This window comes from Gopherus flavomarginatus, chromosome 9 (assembly GCF_025201925.1).
Source record: "Gopherus flavomarginatus isolate rGopFla2 chromosome 9, rGopFla2.mat.asm, whole genome shotgun sequence".
Lineage (NCBI taxonomy): Eukaryota > Metazoa > Chordata > Testudines > Testudinidae > Gopherus > Gopherus flavomarginatus.
Genome location: NC_066625.1, coordinates 68,363,903 through 68,380,481, shown reverse-complemented (window position 1 = coordinate 68,380,481; position 16,579 = coordinate 68,363,903). Strand labels below are relative to the sequence as shown.

The 16,579-nt window shown below is 38.6% G+C and overlaps 2 protein-coding genes across 2 annotated transcripts in view; one reads left to right on the top strand and one right to left on the bottom strand.

Annotated features, from left to right (window-relative positions):
- The window catches only part of RSL24D1 (ribosomal L24 domain containing 1), a 922,223-nt gene that overhangs the window by 284,845 nt on the left and 620,799 nt on the right, over positions 1–16,579 (bottom strand). The gene's annotated exons all lie outside the window — the stretch shown is intronic.
- The window catches only part of UNC13C (unc-13 homolog C), a 375,739-nt gene that overhangs the window by 33,861 nt on the left and 325,299 nt on the right, over positions 1–16,579 (top strand). The window contains exons 2-3 of the mRNA XM_050968692.1: positions 9,025–9,047; positions 9,592–9,656. Coding sequence (XP_050824649.1) covers positions 9,025–9,047; positions 9,592–9,656 — 88 coding nt within the window. The remainder of the gene's footprint in view (positions 1–9,024; positions 9,048–9,591; positions 9,657–16,579) is intronic.

The following is a 16,579-nucleotide window of genomic DNA, read 5'->3' as shown; positions in this document are numbered from 1 at the left end:
TGCTCTGACTTGAGCCTCTGGACATTCAGTCCAGGGACTGTTAGTTCAAGAACCCTAGTTGATTTCAACTGACTCTGTGGATTGCAGGGAAAGAGGAAGTCATACATTAGTTTACAGATCCAATTCAGCACCTTGAACTCAACTCAGAAGTTGTCAGGGCACTGGTTTAAATGTTCCCTGAAATAAACACTAGCAAGCAGATGAGAAGCCGCTTGCTGGACTGGCTGTAGCCTCTGAGCAATCATCAGTGTTCCTCCTATGTAGAAAGCATTGCAGAATCCAATCTGGAAGTCACAAAGGCACGAAGAACTGTGCCAAGCTCCAGATCCAAAATCACAGTTGCTATATGAGACCTATGGAAGAAGGTACTTGTGGCCATTCATAGCATTTTGGATCAGCCAGAGAGCTGAAAGCATTCCCAAACAGTGAACGTATTAGATGAAGGTTTAACAAATCCCCTCACCTCAGATGCCGGAAACCATCCCTGCCATGCCCATAAGATCCCTCTGTTAACCAACTAGCATCATCTGTTTTATCTGGATTAAGGTTCAGCCAGGTCACTTTCATCTAAGTTCATCTAAGTTTGGCTGGGCACAGGGAAAACAAAGAATTACACCATATGTTCTGATAACATAGTTATATGATTGGTTTTCTCCTGATGCAGAAGTACTTCAGATTCTGTAGTTATCTTGTAATTGGTTACTATCTACTTCATTAGTTTGGGTTCATATATATTTTCTTCTTCACTGATATATCTGCAAGGTGGACACTGTGGGCTTGGCTGGATGGAGAGTTAGTGCACGGCGAGCTGGGGTTTAAATGGACAGTGCACAAGCATGCTGCACATTAATTGGTCATGTGGCCCCTGCTACCATGCACTAAAAGTTCTCTAGTGAACTTTTATCTATTTCTGTTTCAGATCAGAGCAGTTCAAAGTGCACCGCAGGGAAACTGTAATGTGTGGTAGAGGGGTCCACATGGCCAGTTAGTGCATGGAAAACTACTGTGCGGTAGATAGACCATATGTGTAGACCTACCCTAAGAGGCATAGGGTACAATCTCACCCATGTAACCCAGCATAGCACACACTAACTCTCCATGTTGACAAGCCTATTGTTTGAACTAGTATGACTTGTTTTCCTTCCAGGGACATCTTTGCTTTCTGCCTGTATTAGGTTAAACATCAGGTTGAGGATTTGTTCAGTTTCTTAAGCCCAGCCATGTGTGGTACAGCCCCATGTCCAATATTGGCTCCTTGCTTATAATACCTATCTATTATAAAAACTGTTTGAACTGAAAGGCAAGCAAAGCGAATTTCAGGTAGGGCTCATCCCCTTCTCTGCCAAGTCATGCCTGCCAGGGAAACTTTTATACTTGGGTCATAAAAATACTTCGAAAGAGAAGACGTTTTGAACTTTTGCATAATATAAAAAAATTATGCCCTGGAGGATACTCCAGACTCCCTGCCTTATGGAAAAATCCTATAGAGTTGAATATAGAATGATGGTCCTTCTGTAAGTTTCTATAGATCCTTGCCTCCAGTCCTGACCCTTTATGCCACATAAAAGGGGCCCAAAACCCTATATATGAAAGGAAGAGAAGGGAGAAGTCTTCCAGTGCAGGTGCAGTGGAAGACAGTCACAGGGCAGCCTCTGGAGAACCCTTTCACAAGCCCTAGAATTGGCTGTGTATTGGGGGCATTAGGGGCATGTTGAGGGCCAGGCGACAGTACACGGTGCTGTGGATATTCTGGACAGCACTATATGGGAGCCATAACTTAGGCTAAGCCTCCCTGGGCACAGTCTCCACCAACCAGCTGCTGGACACCTGGGCTGTGGTGGCCACGCCTCTTCCCCTCCCTGCTCCACCTTGTTGCCAAAGCCTTTCACCACTGCCTACCCCCTGCCAGAGTCTTTCACTGCATCGGGGAAAAGTCTCTGGCCAGGGTAAGGCAGAGGGACACTACACAGTTAAGAATAACAGTGTAGATATGGGAGGCACTGCTTGGGTGTGTAGAGGGCTGTGTAAAGTATGTATCTTACGGGTCAGAATAGGGCACTCTACTCCCCTAATCCTTGCTTCACCATCTACACTGCTATTTATAACTGTGCTAACTGGGTGTGCATTGCCAACACACCACCATATGTGTAGACCTACCCTGAGAGGCGTAGGGTACAATCTCACCCATGTAACCTAGCTGAGAGTTGTATCCGTAGACATTTATATAGCAGAAGAATATAGAATTCTGTAGGATGGCTTTACAAAAATCTATGAAAGGAAACCACTCTCTATTAAATTCTGTAGGCTTTTTGAGTAATGTCTCTAGACAGCTTTTAGTTTCAGCCTGTAAATTCATAGAGACTTATCTATAAAGCAGTGGTTCTCAACCAGGGGTCTGGGGCCCCTTGGAGGGCCATGAGCATGTTTCAAAGGGTCCACCAAGCAGGACCGGCACTAGACTTGCTGGGGCCAGAGCAGAAAGCGAAAGCTCCAACGCATGGGGCTGAAGCCCGGGCTTCCGAGCCCTGCCACTATGGGCTAAAGCTGAAGCCCGAGCAACTTAGCTTCATGGGATTCCCTGTGGTGTGGGGGCCCAAGCAGATGCCCTGCTTGCTACCTCCTAATGCTGGTCCTGGCTTTTGTATTCAGAAAAACAGTTATGGCACAAGTGGGCCAGGAGCTTTTCTAGCATGTTGGGGGCCCTGAGAAAGAAAAAGGTTGAGAACCCCTGCTATAAAGGGTACAGAAGCTTTATTTTCCCCTTCTCATGTGCAAAGCAGTCACTTCATACATTGTGCTATATAAACTTTCAGGCACTGGCCCACTTTGGGGGAAATCCTGGATTCCTACTGCTACACACCTCATATCTCTCACATGCTCAAAGACAAGTCCAGTGCTTGCAAGATCAGCCAGCTCTGCTGACCAGTGCAAAGGGTGGAGGTCCATGAACCTTCTTCAAAATCAGTTTGGGTTGACAATGCCAGCCGAGAGCAGTTCTTGTGCTCAGGGGATCATCCATGCTCCTTGTCCATCTGCACAGGAGCCAATCACTGGACAGAATATTTTTAGGAACAAATAATTTCATTAAGCATATTCCATGTATGCTTATTTGGCAGATGGTATCTTTTCCTTGGTTTAGTTTACATGGGAAAACGGCTAAATATAGTGTATTTCCAGGGCCCTTTCTCCTCCCCTCTGTGTCCATGAACAATTCTAGTGCATGGAGTTTTATCACTGAACATAATTCCCTCTCAGAATCAATTATTGGCAAGTCTGACTTTGGTTCTCAATCTTAACATGCTGCAGGCATCTGAGACCAGAAACTTTTGTATTCCAGGTTTTCTTGAAAATGTTGCTTTGGAGTGGCGTGAAAGCAAATGGCACTCAGTAGGAGGATATGCCCCCCATTTACCTCTGTTCTATTTACACTTAAATTAGCTCTGAGCTTTATCTTGAACACATCGACGCCTACTTCATTAAAGCGCCATTGCAGCCAAATGCAAATTGAATTGGACCCAATTATTTTCTTTTTTTGAATGCATATTTCTTTTTTTGAATGCATAGACTAGATTGTTGGCTAAAGTCAACAGTTATGGCAGGTTACACCAGTTGACGATTAGGCCTACACATCTTTTGTTTGTTTTTCTGTTTTACTAGGTCCAAGGATAATTGGTTGCACATTATCTACAGATTTTTTTTAAATGAATCCAAAGATATACTGCTTGCCTTACCCAAATAAGGTGAGGTAGTTTTGACTCTTTAGTGCTCAAGTGATTTCTCCTAAGGTTTTCCATAAACACTTGCACCTTAAACATATGCCATGGAATCTATTCAGGCAGCTGCCCAAGAGCTAATTAAACCCTGCCCATGCCACTGAAGTCAGATCACATTACTGCAAAGAATAAATTACTTATATTTTCTATTAATCAGATTTTTTTCTTTTAATTTCCTTGTGTTCCTTAAAATTAAATGTTTTTCATCTGTTCAAAAGTACAATTTACCTGAGGTGAAGGTGGTCTGTAAATGAAATGCTAAATATTTCATTTGTTTCAAATTATCCTTCTGACATTTTCTTTGCTGCATAAAATTATGAGACGAATAAATGTGGATACTTGAAACATGTTTTTTTAGAAATAATACAATCCTAGAAGTATCACTTAAGAACCTATTTGCTGGTGCTGGAAATGACCACTTGACTATCTAAAATCAGAATTTTTGCAAAACCATACTGTAACAAATTATCCTGCTTAATAAATTGTATGAAAAGAAGAAAGCAAATTAATTACAAAAGCCATTTAAATGGTTTCATGTAAACATATGTCTCACAGTTAAGTTTGAAATCTGTATATTTTTGGCACTTTTAAAAATTATAATGTATTTAAAATCTGTTTCAAACATATATAAAACTGAGATACTACTTATTGGATTTATACAATGGATTTCTTCAACCAGGAATTGAGGCAGAATATTACTTGCATTAGTTAGGGGATCAGTTCTGCATTCCTTTTGCACTTAAGCTCACAGTGACTTTACTGAGAGTTTCAGATGCATAGGGAATGCAGGATCAGGACATATGATTTCTAGTAGTAAATGGATTGCAATTGAATGATAACTTTGGGTCTCCATTCTGCCCCCCTTCAAATCAATGGTCAAAATCTTAATGAACCTGAAGTGCACAACAACCATTGTGTGCGTGCATGTGTAATTAAAAAATAAACTAGACTAGAGGATCACAGTGATCCCTTCTGCCTTTTATAATTTATGGACTTCTCCCCCTGCTTCCCTTTTGTCAGAATTGGGAATAAGTAATGAAACCTAGCCATTGAAATCAGCCATTGAAATTAGCCTATTGGATAAGAATTGCTTCTTAATATTGGGCATACTACAGAAATTGGAGGGCTGGTATAAATAAGATGTTATGATAATCCTATTAAATGCTTTAGCTTCTATCCTAAGAAAGTAAAGACTGGTCACAGTGTCAGGAAATAGCTTCGTAAACGATAACAGGGGAAACCAAGTGTGTCCTGTGAAAATTGGTTTCTGAATAGAAATAAGGATTTTGTCCACTGGGACAAAACGTAATTGTGTGCTACCTGAACAGTTCCTGGTTCCAGCGATCTGATACCTGACTGTTATAATTAAAAAGAATTAGCTTTTTTGGTGTATGTGTGTGCGCGTGCGGGGGGACTTTAAATTTATCCTTGAGTTAAAAGAACAGTTTTCTTGTTTTCTTTTTCCCATCTTGCTTGCTGGGAAGTCCAATATAATTGGCCCTGAAGGGAGCTTTCAGTTATATCCTAAAATAGACTCAGCTTTACTCGCTAGTATGCTCTGCTTTACAAACCACAGTTGCTTGGGAGGATGTTAAAGAAAAATTGTCTGTAAATAAATTGATTTACTTTCCCTTCTATGAGTCCATGAGCCCAAATCAGAACATTTCTATGCAGCAGGACAGTATACCGCAAAGAATGGTAATGAGTTATGGAGTTTATTACCCTTACAATAGGTCAGTAGTGCAAGTCTAGCCCTAATAGGTAATGATGAAAACTTACTATCTGATAGACATTCACTGGTTTACAGCTCTAGGAAACTGTGGTATCAGTACAGCTGCTGGTGGATAAGTTTCAGAGTAGCAGCCATGTTAGTCTGTATCCACAAAAAGAACAGGAGTCATTGTGGCACCTTAGAGACTAACAAATTTATTTGCGCATACGCTTTGGATAAGTGTGTCTATCACAAAGCACACATCATGCTTGCTATTAATTAGCACACTTTTTAGGGAAAAACAAACCCCCCAGAGAGCCCACTATCCCCCTCTCACCCATAAAGGTTAACCTTCAAATCTAAGATTGAGTCTCATCAGTGCGGGTGAGGTGATGGAATGTGAAGCACTTTGCATTGGTAGCCCCTCCTGCACTACTAGGTATGTGGTGAAAGAGAGGTCAGCTATGCCCAGCGCTGCCAATCAAACATCTTTCACAAATACAAATTTCTCATTAATATAACAAAGAGAGTTAATTTCTATAGATGAGCTGGGTGAGATAACTTTGGGACTAAAATGCTAGTCCAAGACTTCTGAAAAAACTGAGCCTGTGAAGTGAGAGAAGCGGCAGGGCAGTTCATATTGTTGCAGTTAAATGGCCAAATTCACAGTTGGCATAAGGAGTCAACGTTGGTTCAGACACACTGCTTATGTGTGTTTGTAATCAAGCGTGTAGTTATGAAGGGAACAATTACGGTGGGTGGATGCCCTGAGAGCTCCGATATGTGTGGCTAATATTCTTCTCTTGTTTAGTGATGTTTTGTGTATTTGATTAATCGTGCAAACACATTGTTTCTGTACAAAAGTCAAGAAATTTGGAGTTGAGTGCCATGGCAACCTTTACTATCCTCCCTTTTGTACACATGCTTTATGATAGGATTGCTTGTATCATAGAATATCAGGGTTGGAAGGGACCTCAGGAGGTCATCTTGTCCAACCTCTTGTAATATGTGAACTAGGAGCTGCAGTATGGTGCCAGAGAGCCTTGTTCTATGGACTCTAACTACTACCAAGAGATGAGTCAGAGCTGAAAACCTTGCATCTGGACTTGAGCTTCCTGAGAATTCAGGTATCAGAGGGGGTAGCTGTGTTAGTCTGGATCTGTAAAAGCAGCAAAGAGTCCTGTGCACCTTATAAACTAACAGACATATTGGAGCATGAGCTTTCGTGGGTGAATACCCACTTCAGTGGGTATTCACGGCATCCGACAAAGTGAGTATTCACCCACGAAAGCTCATGCTCCAATACATCTGTTAGTCTATAAGGTGCCACAGGACTCTTCGCTGCTTTCTGAGAAATCAGGTTTGGCTCAGGCACGTCTCTACTACTAATCAGGCTCAAACATATTTGAATGTTGAAATCAAACATAATCAGATGGGTTAGACTATCTGAACAACTAGAAGGACATGGCTGCCTTTGGCCTCCATCATGCAGACACCTAAGCACATGCTTAACTTCAAGCACGTGAGTTGTTCCATTTAAATCAATGGACTTAAAGCATGGGCATGTTTTCAGGATGAGGATCTTTAATTGCACCTTCCTGTGACTACCACACTGTCTGTGCTAATACAGCTGCATTATATGTATTTGAGTTTGAGCTACTGTGTAGAAGCTATATTGGCTTTGAAACATAGAATACAGTAACTCCTCACTTAACGTTGTAGTTATGTTCCTGAAAAATGCAACTTTAAGCAAAATGATGTTAAGCGAATCCAATTCTCCATAAGAATTAATGTAAATGAGGGGGTTAGGTTCCAGGGAAATTTTTTTCATTAGACCAAAGACACTACACCCACACCCACACACACTAAGTTTTAAAAACAAACAATTTAATATTGGTACACAGTGATGATGATTGTGAAGCTTGGTTGAGGTGGAGGAGTCAGAGGGTGAGATATTTCCCTTACTGCTGAATGATGAACTGGCAACTGGCTGAGCCCTCAAGGGTTAACTCTCTCACTCTGGAAGGCAGCAGGAATGGAGGGAGATATGTTCATTTCCCTTAAGTACACTGTCTTGTTAATTAGATCAGCTTGCTGAGACCACAGCTGCTGCAAGCTTCCTCCATCCTGAGCCCTGATCTATGGAAGATGGGGTAAGCGGGGTGCAGGAGCCGGGGCGAGGAGGACACCCTGACATTAGCCCCCCTCTTCCTTCCCTTCCCCCTGCACCCAGCACATTAAGCAGGAGTCTCAGGGAGCAGCTGCAAGGCAGAGGGCAGGAGCAGCACATGGCAGTGGGGGGAGGAACACAGCTGAACTGCAGGCAGCTGTTGCACAGGGAACTTAGGGTCACGGGGAGCTGATAGGGGGCTGCTGGTCCACCCTGGTTCCAAGCCCCCACCAGCTAGCTGCAAGGGGCTGCTCTTCCTGCAAGCAGTAGACAAAGCAGGCAGCTGCCAAACGAGGACCTTAGAAGGGAGCATTGCACAACTTTAAACAAGCATGTTCCCTAATTGATCAGCAAGGTATCAAGGAAACAACATTAACCAGGATGATTTTAAGTGAGGAGTTACAGTATGTCTAAAATGTGAGGGATAGTTTTGTAGTGATATCATGCTGAGCACTGCTTATTTTGTAGAAAAAAATCCTAATGATTTAGAGGGCACATATAAAATGTGCATATTCCCTGGAAAAAATAATGCAAAGTTTGTGAAGGTGACAATCATAACAATGCACATTTATAACTACCTAATACATAATACAAATTTTGTGTGAGTAAAAGATAAATTTATTGATGGAAGGATGTGATATACATAATTTATTACAAGGAAACAATAAGCATTTTAAATATCTAAAAAAATGAAATAAATGTACATTTTCCATTGTAAATGTTTTATATCTGATGCTGGACATGAAGAGTACTGTATGACCATGAAAGAGATTGTATGATACATAATACATTTCAAATGCACACGATTAAATTATGATAGTGATTATTGGCCTTCCTTTTTTAGTTTCCTGTGTCTGCGTGGTAGAACAGAATAGTTAGAATATAATAATTTTAATATGCCCATTAAATGCCTGAAGAGCAGTTTTATTTTTCTTTGCGAACAAAGCCTTACTCTAAATCCGAAATCATCACATTTTATGACCATTCTTAATAACCACTTATGACCACTACCTTAATAAAATACATTTACTAATACTCATGAATGCAAAGGTATCAGAACTGGACATTAAATTTGAACAGCATTAAGTGCTAGTTTATAAGATAACCATAAACATCTTTAACGACTAAAAAGTCTTGTGTGAGTAACTGTGGTTCATTTATATATTAAAACATCTTTGCACTTATCAAAGTATACTGTCATAGCAATCATGTTAAAGAAAACTAAACATATATGTTACTCAGATTCTGTTGTTCCTTTCATTTCTGCTTTAGCAAGCTAGAATTGTAGGAGTTTTTTTCATAACTTTACATGTTTTCTTGGAGACTGTTTTATCTAACCTTTATTCCCCCTCTTCCTGGTTCTCTTTCAGATAGCAGTTCTGTGGATGAAAAGGTTTAAAATCACATATTTCCTTAAGGGGTTGTGTATTTTGTTGATGTTTGTTTGTGACTTATTTGATCTGTTTGGTTCCTTCATTTTAGTTGTGAAATGTGCATGTTTCCCAGCTTTCCATTCTTTTGTTCTCCTTTGAGTGTATTCCAGATGTGTTGCATTTATAAACAGGATAGCCTCACTGTTGTGCTTATCTTATGAAATCATACTTGCCAACACAGGGGTCTGCTACTGTCAAACATTGTGTCTGGATTTTTGCCTCTGACTAGTTATCATCTACACTGCACATATTCTGGGATTTAAAAGGCAGCGATATTTGGGAGGCATTATCTGATATCTTCTCCAGGGTTTTACCAGTGTTTTTCACTAAATGCTGAATGCTAATCATATGTATTTCAAAGCAAAAATTAATGTAGTTTTGGCCTGGAGCTGACCCTGCTTGACATTTTTCATATTAGGTGTTATATGTACGATGCAGTTCAATTCTATCCAAAATCTCTTGGCAGAATCTGAGTAACTATGCTTTTTTTATTCTTCATTAAAGGCTCGAATAGTAAGTGGAAGTTCTGTGGATGCTTCCAAGTTTTATGCAATCCAGGCATTTGGCGGGTAAGTACAGTTATAACCATGAACTTTGTTATATATTGATCATAGTTTCTTAATATTATTCTTAATATCACTCTCTGAAGTTTATAATTGTGTTCAAATGTCCTGAGAAAATTGAACTTTTGCATTGTAACAGGAATATGAAATAATAGATTTCACTATCCTACATCTTTTCCATAAGTCCTCCAAGACCAAAAGAAATTGATGAAATGTTCTGCTGGACAAGTTCACCAAGAATAAAAAAAAAATTGGTATTTCAAATCTTTATATATCAAATGTTCTTTTCAAACCCATACAATATATTTCAGTCTTGAATCTTCATTTCAGGAAACTGACTGGCTTTGCAGTATGCTTCTAATATTTGAGATCAAGAAAATGAAAGGAAAAGTGTGTTGTCTTGTTGCTGAAGAAAATGAACATGGCAGCTTACACATTTAAGTCTATCTTATTCTTTCTGGAGTCATCTTAAATTCCAGTCTAGGGACTTCCTTCTCCATTTCCTTCTGTTTTGAATCCCATTCTTCCCTTGGAGTTGCATCCTTTTCCTTTAAAAAATGTAATTTTACTGTGAAAGCATATGGATGCTGTATATCAGGTATACACTTCAAACTATCAAGAATTATACATTGTTCTCCTGCTAGTGTGGGCAGGTAGAGTTTCCCATGGTAAGATTCTGCTTCAGATTTAAGGTACTAAGACAAAATTAGCTAATTTACCTTAAATGTTTCCCTTTGCTCTTCTTTTGAGTTAAACTGTATGATGTAGCCTAGATACTATTATTTTTTCACTTCAATTTCCTCTGCCCTCTTTTCTGGATACAAGGGAATAATTGAACTGCAGTTCATTTGTTTAATATATTTCTCAGAATGCTATAGAAGAAATAATTACAGTAACACATAACTGCAGTAGTTTAATTTTGTGTAGTTTACTTTATTATTATTGCTAGACAACTCTGTACAGATAAATGAGCATCATCTAACTTTGAGTGGGTTAGATAATTCCTGTAGTCTTTTTATCATGCTGTAGAAGTTGGGTTTTTTTTCTTTTGGGGCTGGTAATAATTCCACCAAGACAACAAAAAATAGTAGTGAATGTTTAAAAATAGAAGTTATTTTAAAAGAGAAACATCAAGGACAATTATTTTTGTTTATTTGAGGGAAATTATATCTTTAAGTTGATTGATAACAGGTGAAAGTTAAGGTTTTGTCAGGACCATATCTCCTAATCAACCATTCTATTTCATCTAATCTAATCTAATCTACCATGCCAAAACATCCTTCTTCTCAGATAGGGCTTTCCAGTGCTCTCCTGAATTGGCTCTTCCCATCTCTGTGAAATTCTGTAGGAGCTAGAAGCTGTGCTTATCTGATGACACTTTTGCTTTTGATACAAAGTCTGTCTCAGTCCAGTAGCCTGGCAACACATTGGCTATGGAGGACCCCAGGGTACCTCAAAGGTGGAGACTAGCTTAGCACACCCAGATCTCTGTCCACAATGACCCTGCTTCTAGATACTATCTCCAGTTCCAGAGCTCGGTAGGTTGACAAATCATCCGATAGGTCACTAGCCAGAAGATTTAGCCTATTTGTTGGCAGTGCTCAAAGAACTTAGGCCTGGCGTGGGTGGAGAGTTGAAGTATCTTGGAAGTTCCAGACGTGTAACAATTTGGAGAGATAAATAGCGGTGGTCAATTTTTGTGTGGACAATGTTTAAAAAAATCAGTCTGTGCAATTATTGCACAATTTTCAGCTTCATTATTTTGCAGCAGAGGATTGATATATTTACAGTAGATGACAAAAATGCCAAAATATTAAAATCTTGTAAAAATGAATTGTTTCAGAGGAAAGATCTCTATTGCAGAGGCCACAAAACTCTTGACCAAACAAATCATATGCCACCAGGCTCATAAATGTTTGCTATACTGGACTTTTAGAGAGATTTAATTCACTTGTTTCTTTATTCTCGGCAGTATTTTGAGTGTTGGACAGCCTCCTGCATTCACCATCTGGATTCTATTATCTATTAGGCTGTATATAATTTTTCCCTGTGTTAATAGGACTGCAGTAGGGCCTTGCTCTGTTTGTATATTGGAGATTATTGATGCTCACTGAGGTACCACTCGGAAGCAAAACTGGTAGAGAGAGCATATCTTTTGAGTTTTGACTGATATTAGTTTCGCACTTCGATCTGGGAGAAATTCATCCTTAAACAAGTTGAGAACTCCCATTGTTTTCTAGATGTATGTGTGTGGTCATAGTAGTACAACTTCTACCAATTTCTTTCATATCATAAATATCTTGTTTTTTGGTGGGTGGTGTGAGCAGATCTGGACTGGATTGCTTGATGACTAAAACAATGTTTTGTCTAATATCTGGGCCTACACTTCAGTGTTGTGATGTTCTTTGTTTGTTCTAGTTGCTTCATCCTGACTTCCATATACATTAAACGTCCCTAATGTTTACCTTATCTGAAAGTATACTGATTGTTTTTTCTGCATAGGAATAGTATTATCTGAAGCAACTTTTTTTCTGTTGACACATCAGTGTCCTAAATACTTATCCTAAAGATTATTCCATGATGAATTAATTATCCATGAAAACATTTACCATAAACGTAATTATTCATCAGTGTCTGTGTTAATGTAACTCTTGTAGTAGACACTTCATTGAGAAGGTGTACTGTCATCAAGAGGTTAGAATAAAAAGAAAGCAATAGGATTGCAGTAAATTGTGTCATTGTGTACCATAAGGTATCATGTACATCATAATACAGAAGCTGATGCACACACACTCACCCCACCCATTTAGAGGTTTTGGGTTTACTTTGCTTTTTGCAGTCATAATTAATTGAACAATAATGGACAGGGTTTTGCTGGAGCATCACATGATAGTTGGTTGCACTTTGTGTGGCTGATTTGCACTTATTCTAAGAATTCAGCATTGTCTATCATCAGTGTTACTTTGTTTATTCTTAGGACATGAAATGGATAATCATGATTAATGCCTGAGCAGTGAAATTGTTAGTGAATTTCCCCAAAAATTTCGTCATCATTATTATTAGTATACTCGGGGCCAAATATAATGCTGATGGGAGGTGGCTGGGATCCCAAAATAAGTTATTTTAATCAATAGATATGTTACTTATAACTAAATGTGTGTTTAGCATCTCTCTGAAACAAGTACAGTTTCTTAGGATTTGCAGTTCAGAAACTTCTGTGTTTGTAGCCCCTTATTTCTCATCCATATTAATATCGGACCTGAAATGTTAGAGGTGCATAACTAACATATTTATAAAATATACTTTAATAAAACCGAAGTTAATTTCTAATTCTCTTCATTTACTCTTCTTTGGCACTGATCCTGCAGACACACATGGGCTTAATTTTCTTCATATGAGTGGTCCTACTGAAGCCAATGGAACTGCTTATGTGTACGAGATTAAAGATACATATGAGGGTTTGTAGGATCTGTGCCTAAATTTGCATACTTCGTACATTTTTTCCCTGGCTCCTTTATCTTATGCACCTTCATTACTTGTTGGAAGGCAATCTTTTCCTTTACTGATACAGAATAACTTCCTTTGCTTATGAAGTAGGTCTTTCACCATTTTGAATAGTGCTATGAACCATTCAGGTGCCACTTAATTGCAAAGCATGCTCAGAAGATTTGTATTATGCTGATACACAGCAATTGTTTAATTAACTTTAACTTTAAAAGTGATCATCTTTTCCCACTCTTGACCCCTTTGAATCTAGTCGATGTAGTTCATCTCCATGGCATTCATCGCTTCTGAAGAGTCATCTATTAACCGTTTGTATGCTTCAGCTAATGGATATTTATTATATGGATTAATAAATAAGTGCTTAGCAGCTTTGGAAATTCACAGTTCCTGATACTAAAGTGTTTATTTTGAGAAGCAGTGTTGGCTTTTTTGTTTTGCATGTTCTCCTCCTCTTAAATATTCATCCTTGCAATCATCAATTGGAATCATGCTGTCACTTATCAGTGCAGATGGATGAATTATTCATAGCAAATAATTTATTCCGTGAATGTAGTCCTTCTTTGCAGTTTGTGAATTTTTTATCAGACATTGATTTAACAAATGTATTCATGATTCAGAAGTGTCGGACAAACGTACTTCAACCTAAGGGATGTTCATGAACTATTTGGTCTTCAGCTATTTGCTATTTGTTGTGGTATACAAGTGGTCACATAGCTCACATGGTATTGTTTCTGCTCCTTGATTGGATGGCTGAAATTTTTATGAACAGAATGAGAAATTGGAGATTTTAAGGTGGTGATGCAAACACATTCTTGTACATTCACAGTCACACAAATATTCAAGAATTTTTTGCTTTCCACAAAAATCCTATGGAACAACACATCTCTTGTGCTAAATGTTCACAGAAAACAAGTGTAAGTGGTTGTGAATACTGTCAAATGTTTTGGTTTGAAATTATGTGTTTGAATACTTTCCTGAAGTATTTCCCCAGCTTTCATTGACTGTGGGAGTTATTAAGTTTTAGCCTTTCTCAAGTTTTGTGGTATTATTCTAATGTGAATGTTTCACTAGTTCATTGCATATGAAGGATGTGAGTTGTTCTTTTATTTTTATTTCTGTTGGGCCAAAATAATATCATATTATATGTTTTTAAAATTCAGCTAGCATCCTGCGCTGCAGAGATTTATTTTAGTTATTTTAATTAAGCATATGTATCCCCTGTGTCCATAAAGTTGTTTACTCTTGATATGTAGATGCTTCTATGTATGGAGCATGGGAATTTGTTTATGTTAGAGATGCTATGGGTACTTGCTCTGTATTGTATGTACAACAAAGCAGGAAGTTATTTGCCAGTCCATGGGAAGGAGGTGAGTATTTTGCTATTTGCCCCCTTACCTTCCTATAGGCCTGTTACCATTTCTTCACTGATCATACTTATCACTAATATCTCCTCAAATACTTTTTCAATTTACTTTGGCAGATGTTTTGCTGATGTTGAAATGCTAATTCACAAAGAACATTCTTCCTGACTCAGTACTTGTGTAAATTACATTTGGGGATAGCGTATAAAAGTAGCATCTGCTAGATTTTTTTTTTATTGTTCATACATATCAAGAGTAGTTTATGTTTGATTCTTTTCTGGAGAGATGCTGTCTTTGGTTTCACCTGCGTGCCTGATGGCAAGATGTCAGAGAATGATCATTTTACAGTTTGGCCTAATCCATTTTGGAATTTGGCAATGGTGCAAGATGGAGCAATGCACAGACCTTTATACATTTACCTTTTCTTAAATGACATCTCGAATAAGGTGAATCTTTAACTAATTTGATTTTCATTTGCTTACAGCTCCAATATAAATATTGGAAGGCCTTGAAAAATCAATGCGTATTTTATAGTGTCATAGCATGCTACATCTGTACCAAGTGACCTAACACAGCCTGTAATATAAAGGAGATCAGACTAGATGATCTAATGGCCCCTTAGAATCATAGACTATTAGGGTTGGAAGGGACCTCAGGAGGTCATCTAGTCCAACCCCCTGCTCCAAGCAGGACCAATCCCCAGATTTTTACCCCAGTTCCCTTAATGGCCCCCTCAGGGATTGAACTCACAACCCTGGGTTTAGTAGGCCAATGCTCAAACCCCTGAGCTATCCCTCCCCCCTTCTGGCATTAAATTCTATTAAACTGTGAAACAGATACAGAATATAGCTTGAAGTTTCTATTCTATCTCAGATATTCAAAACCTTTATTTTTTTGGACCAGAAGATTATGAGTGCTGTTCTTTCTATATCAGGGATGCAGTCCCATGCTCTGGGTGTCCCTAAACCTCTGACTGTGATGCCAGGGCTGGAAGACAAGGGATAGATCACTAGATAATTGCCCTGTTCTGTTTATTCCCTTTGAAGCATCTGGCATTGGCCACTGATGGAAGACAGGATACTGGGCTAGATGGACCATTGGTCTGATCCAGTATGGCCATTCTTATGTCATATGCACAGTTCCTCTGGTAAACATAATGTTTAATGGGCCATAGTCTCAGACACACAAATACTGTTGCTTCTTTGTTAGACTTGGCAACTGCATTCTGTATGTTGGCACTGATAATTTAGCTATTTAAGTATTTTCTTTGTTTTTTTTCAATGAAAAGTGCATCATGTGCAATCTAATTCAGTATATATTAACTGTTAGAGGCAGTTTTCAACAGAACTATCCAAGGATTAAAAATATGATAATAGATGTCAGAGTGATTTTAAAGTCTGTTCTCTACAAGTGTTAGGTGTATCCTTGTCTAAGTGCATGAGGATTTATGCTGATGAGAATCATATTTCTTAATTCATACTCTTCAGGATGGAAATATTTTGGTAATGAGACAGGAAAAGGCATGAAATACATCGTTAGGCATAAATCTGAAGGCTGAGTACCATCACTGTATGTAGGTATGAGTTACTAGCGCCATGTTCTTTCAATAGATAATTTTTATAAGAAAAATGTGATATCAAATCTTTTTTAAATAGCAGTGTGAAGTGATGAAACTCATCAGTTAAAAGTCCAGCAGTAAATCCAGCACAAGTCCACAACTTAAACTTTGATTTTTTTCAGCAATGAATTGTGTTATATTGCAGACCCGGCTCAAAATTTTGTTAGTCATTTAAAATTAATATCCTTCTTCTAGCTCTTGGCCTTGTCACACTATCCTTTTATGTAACATTTCTCTAGATTGCCAACTTTCTGTGCTGATAAATTACTATCTGTGGGTGAAATTCTTCCTTTTTACTAGAGAGGAGACAAAACTGAAACATGAGTTGAAACTATCCCAAACTTCAGGGTATTTAAATTTGAAACCCCAGATTCATACTCACCCTTATGTTTCAGTCAGATGCAAAACTTCTTTTCAGGTGTGGATAGTGCTAGACCTTCTCCAGA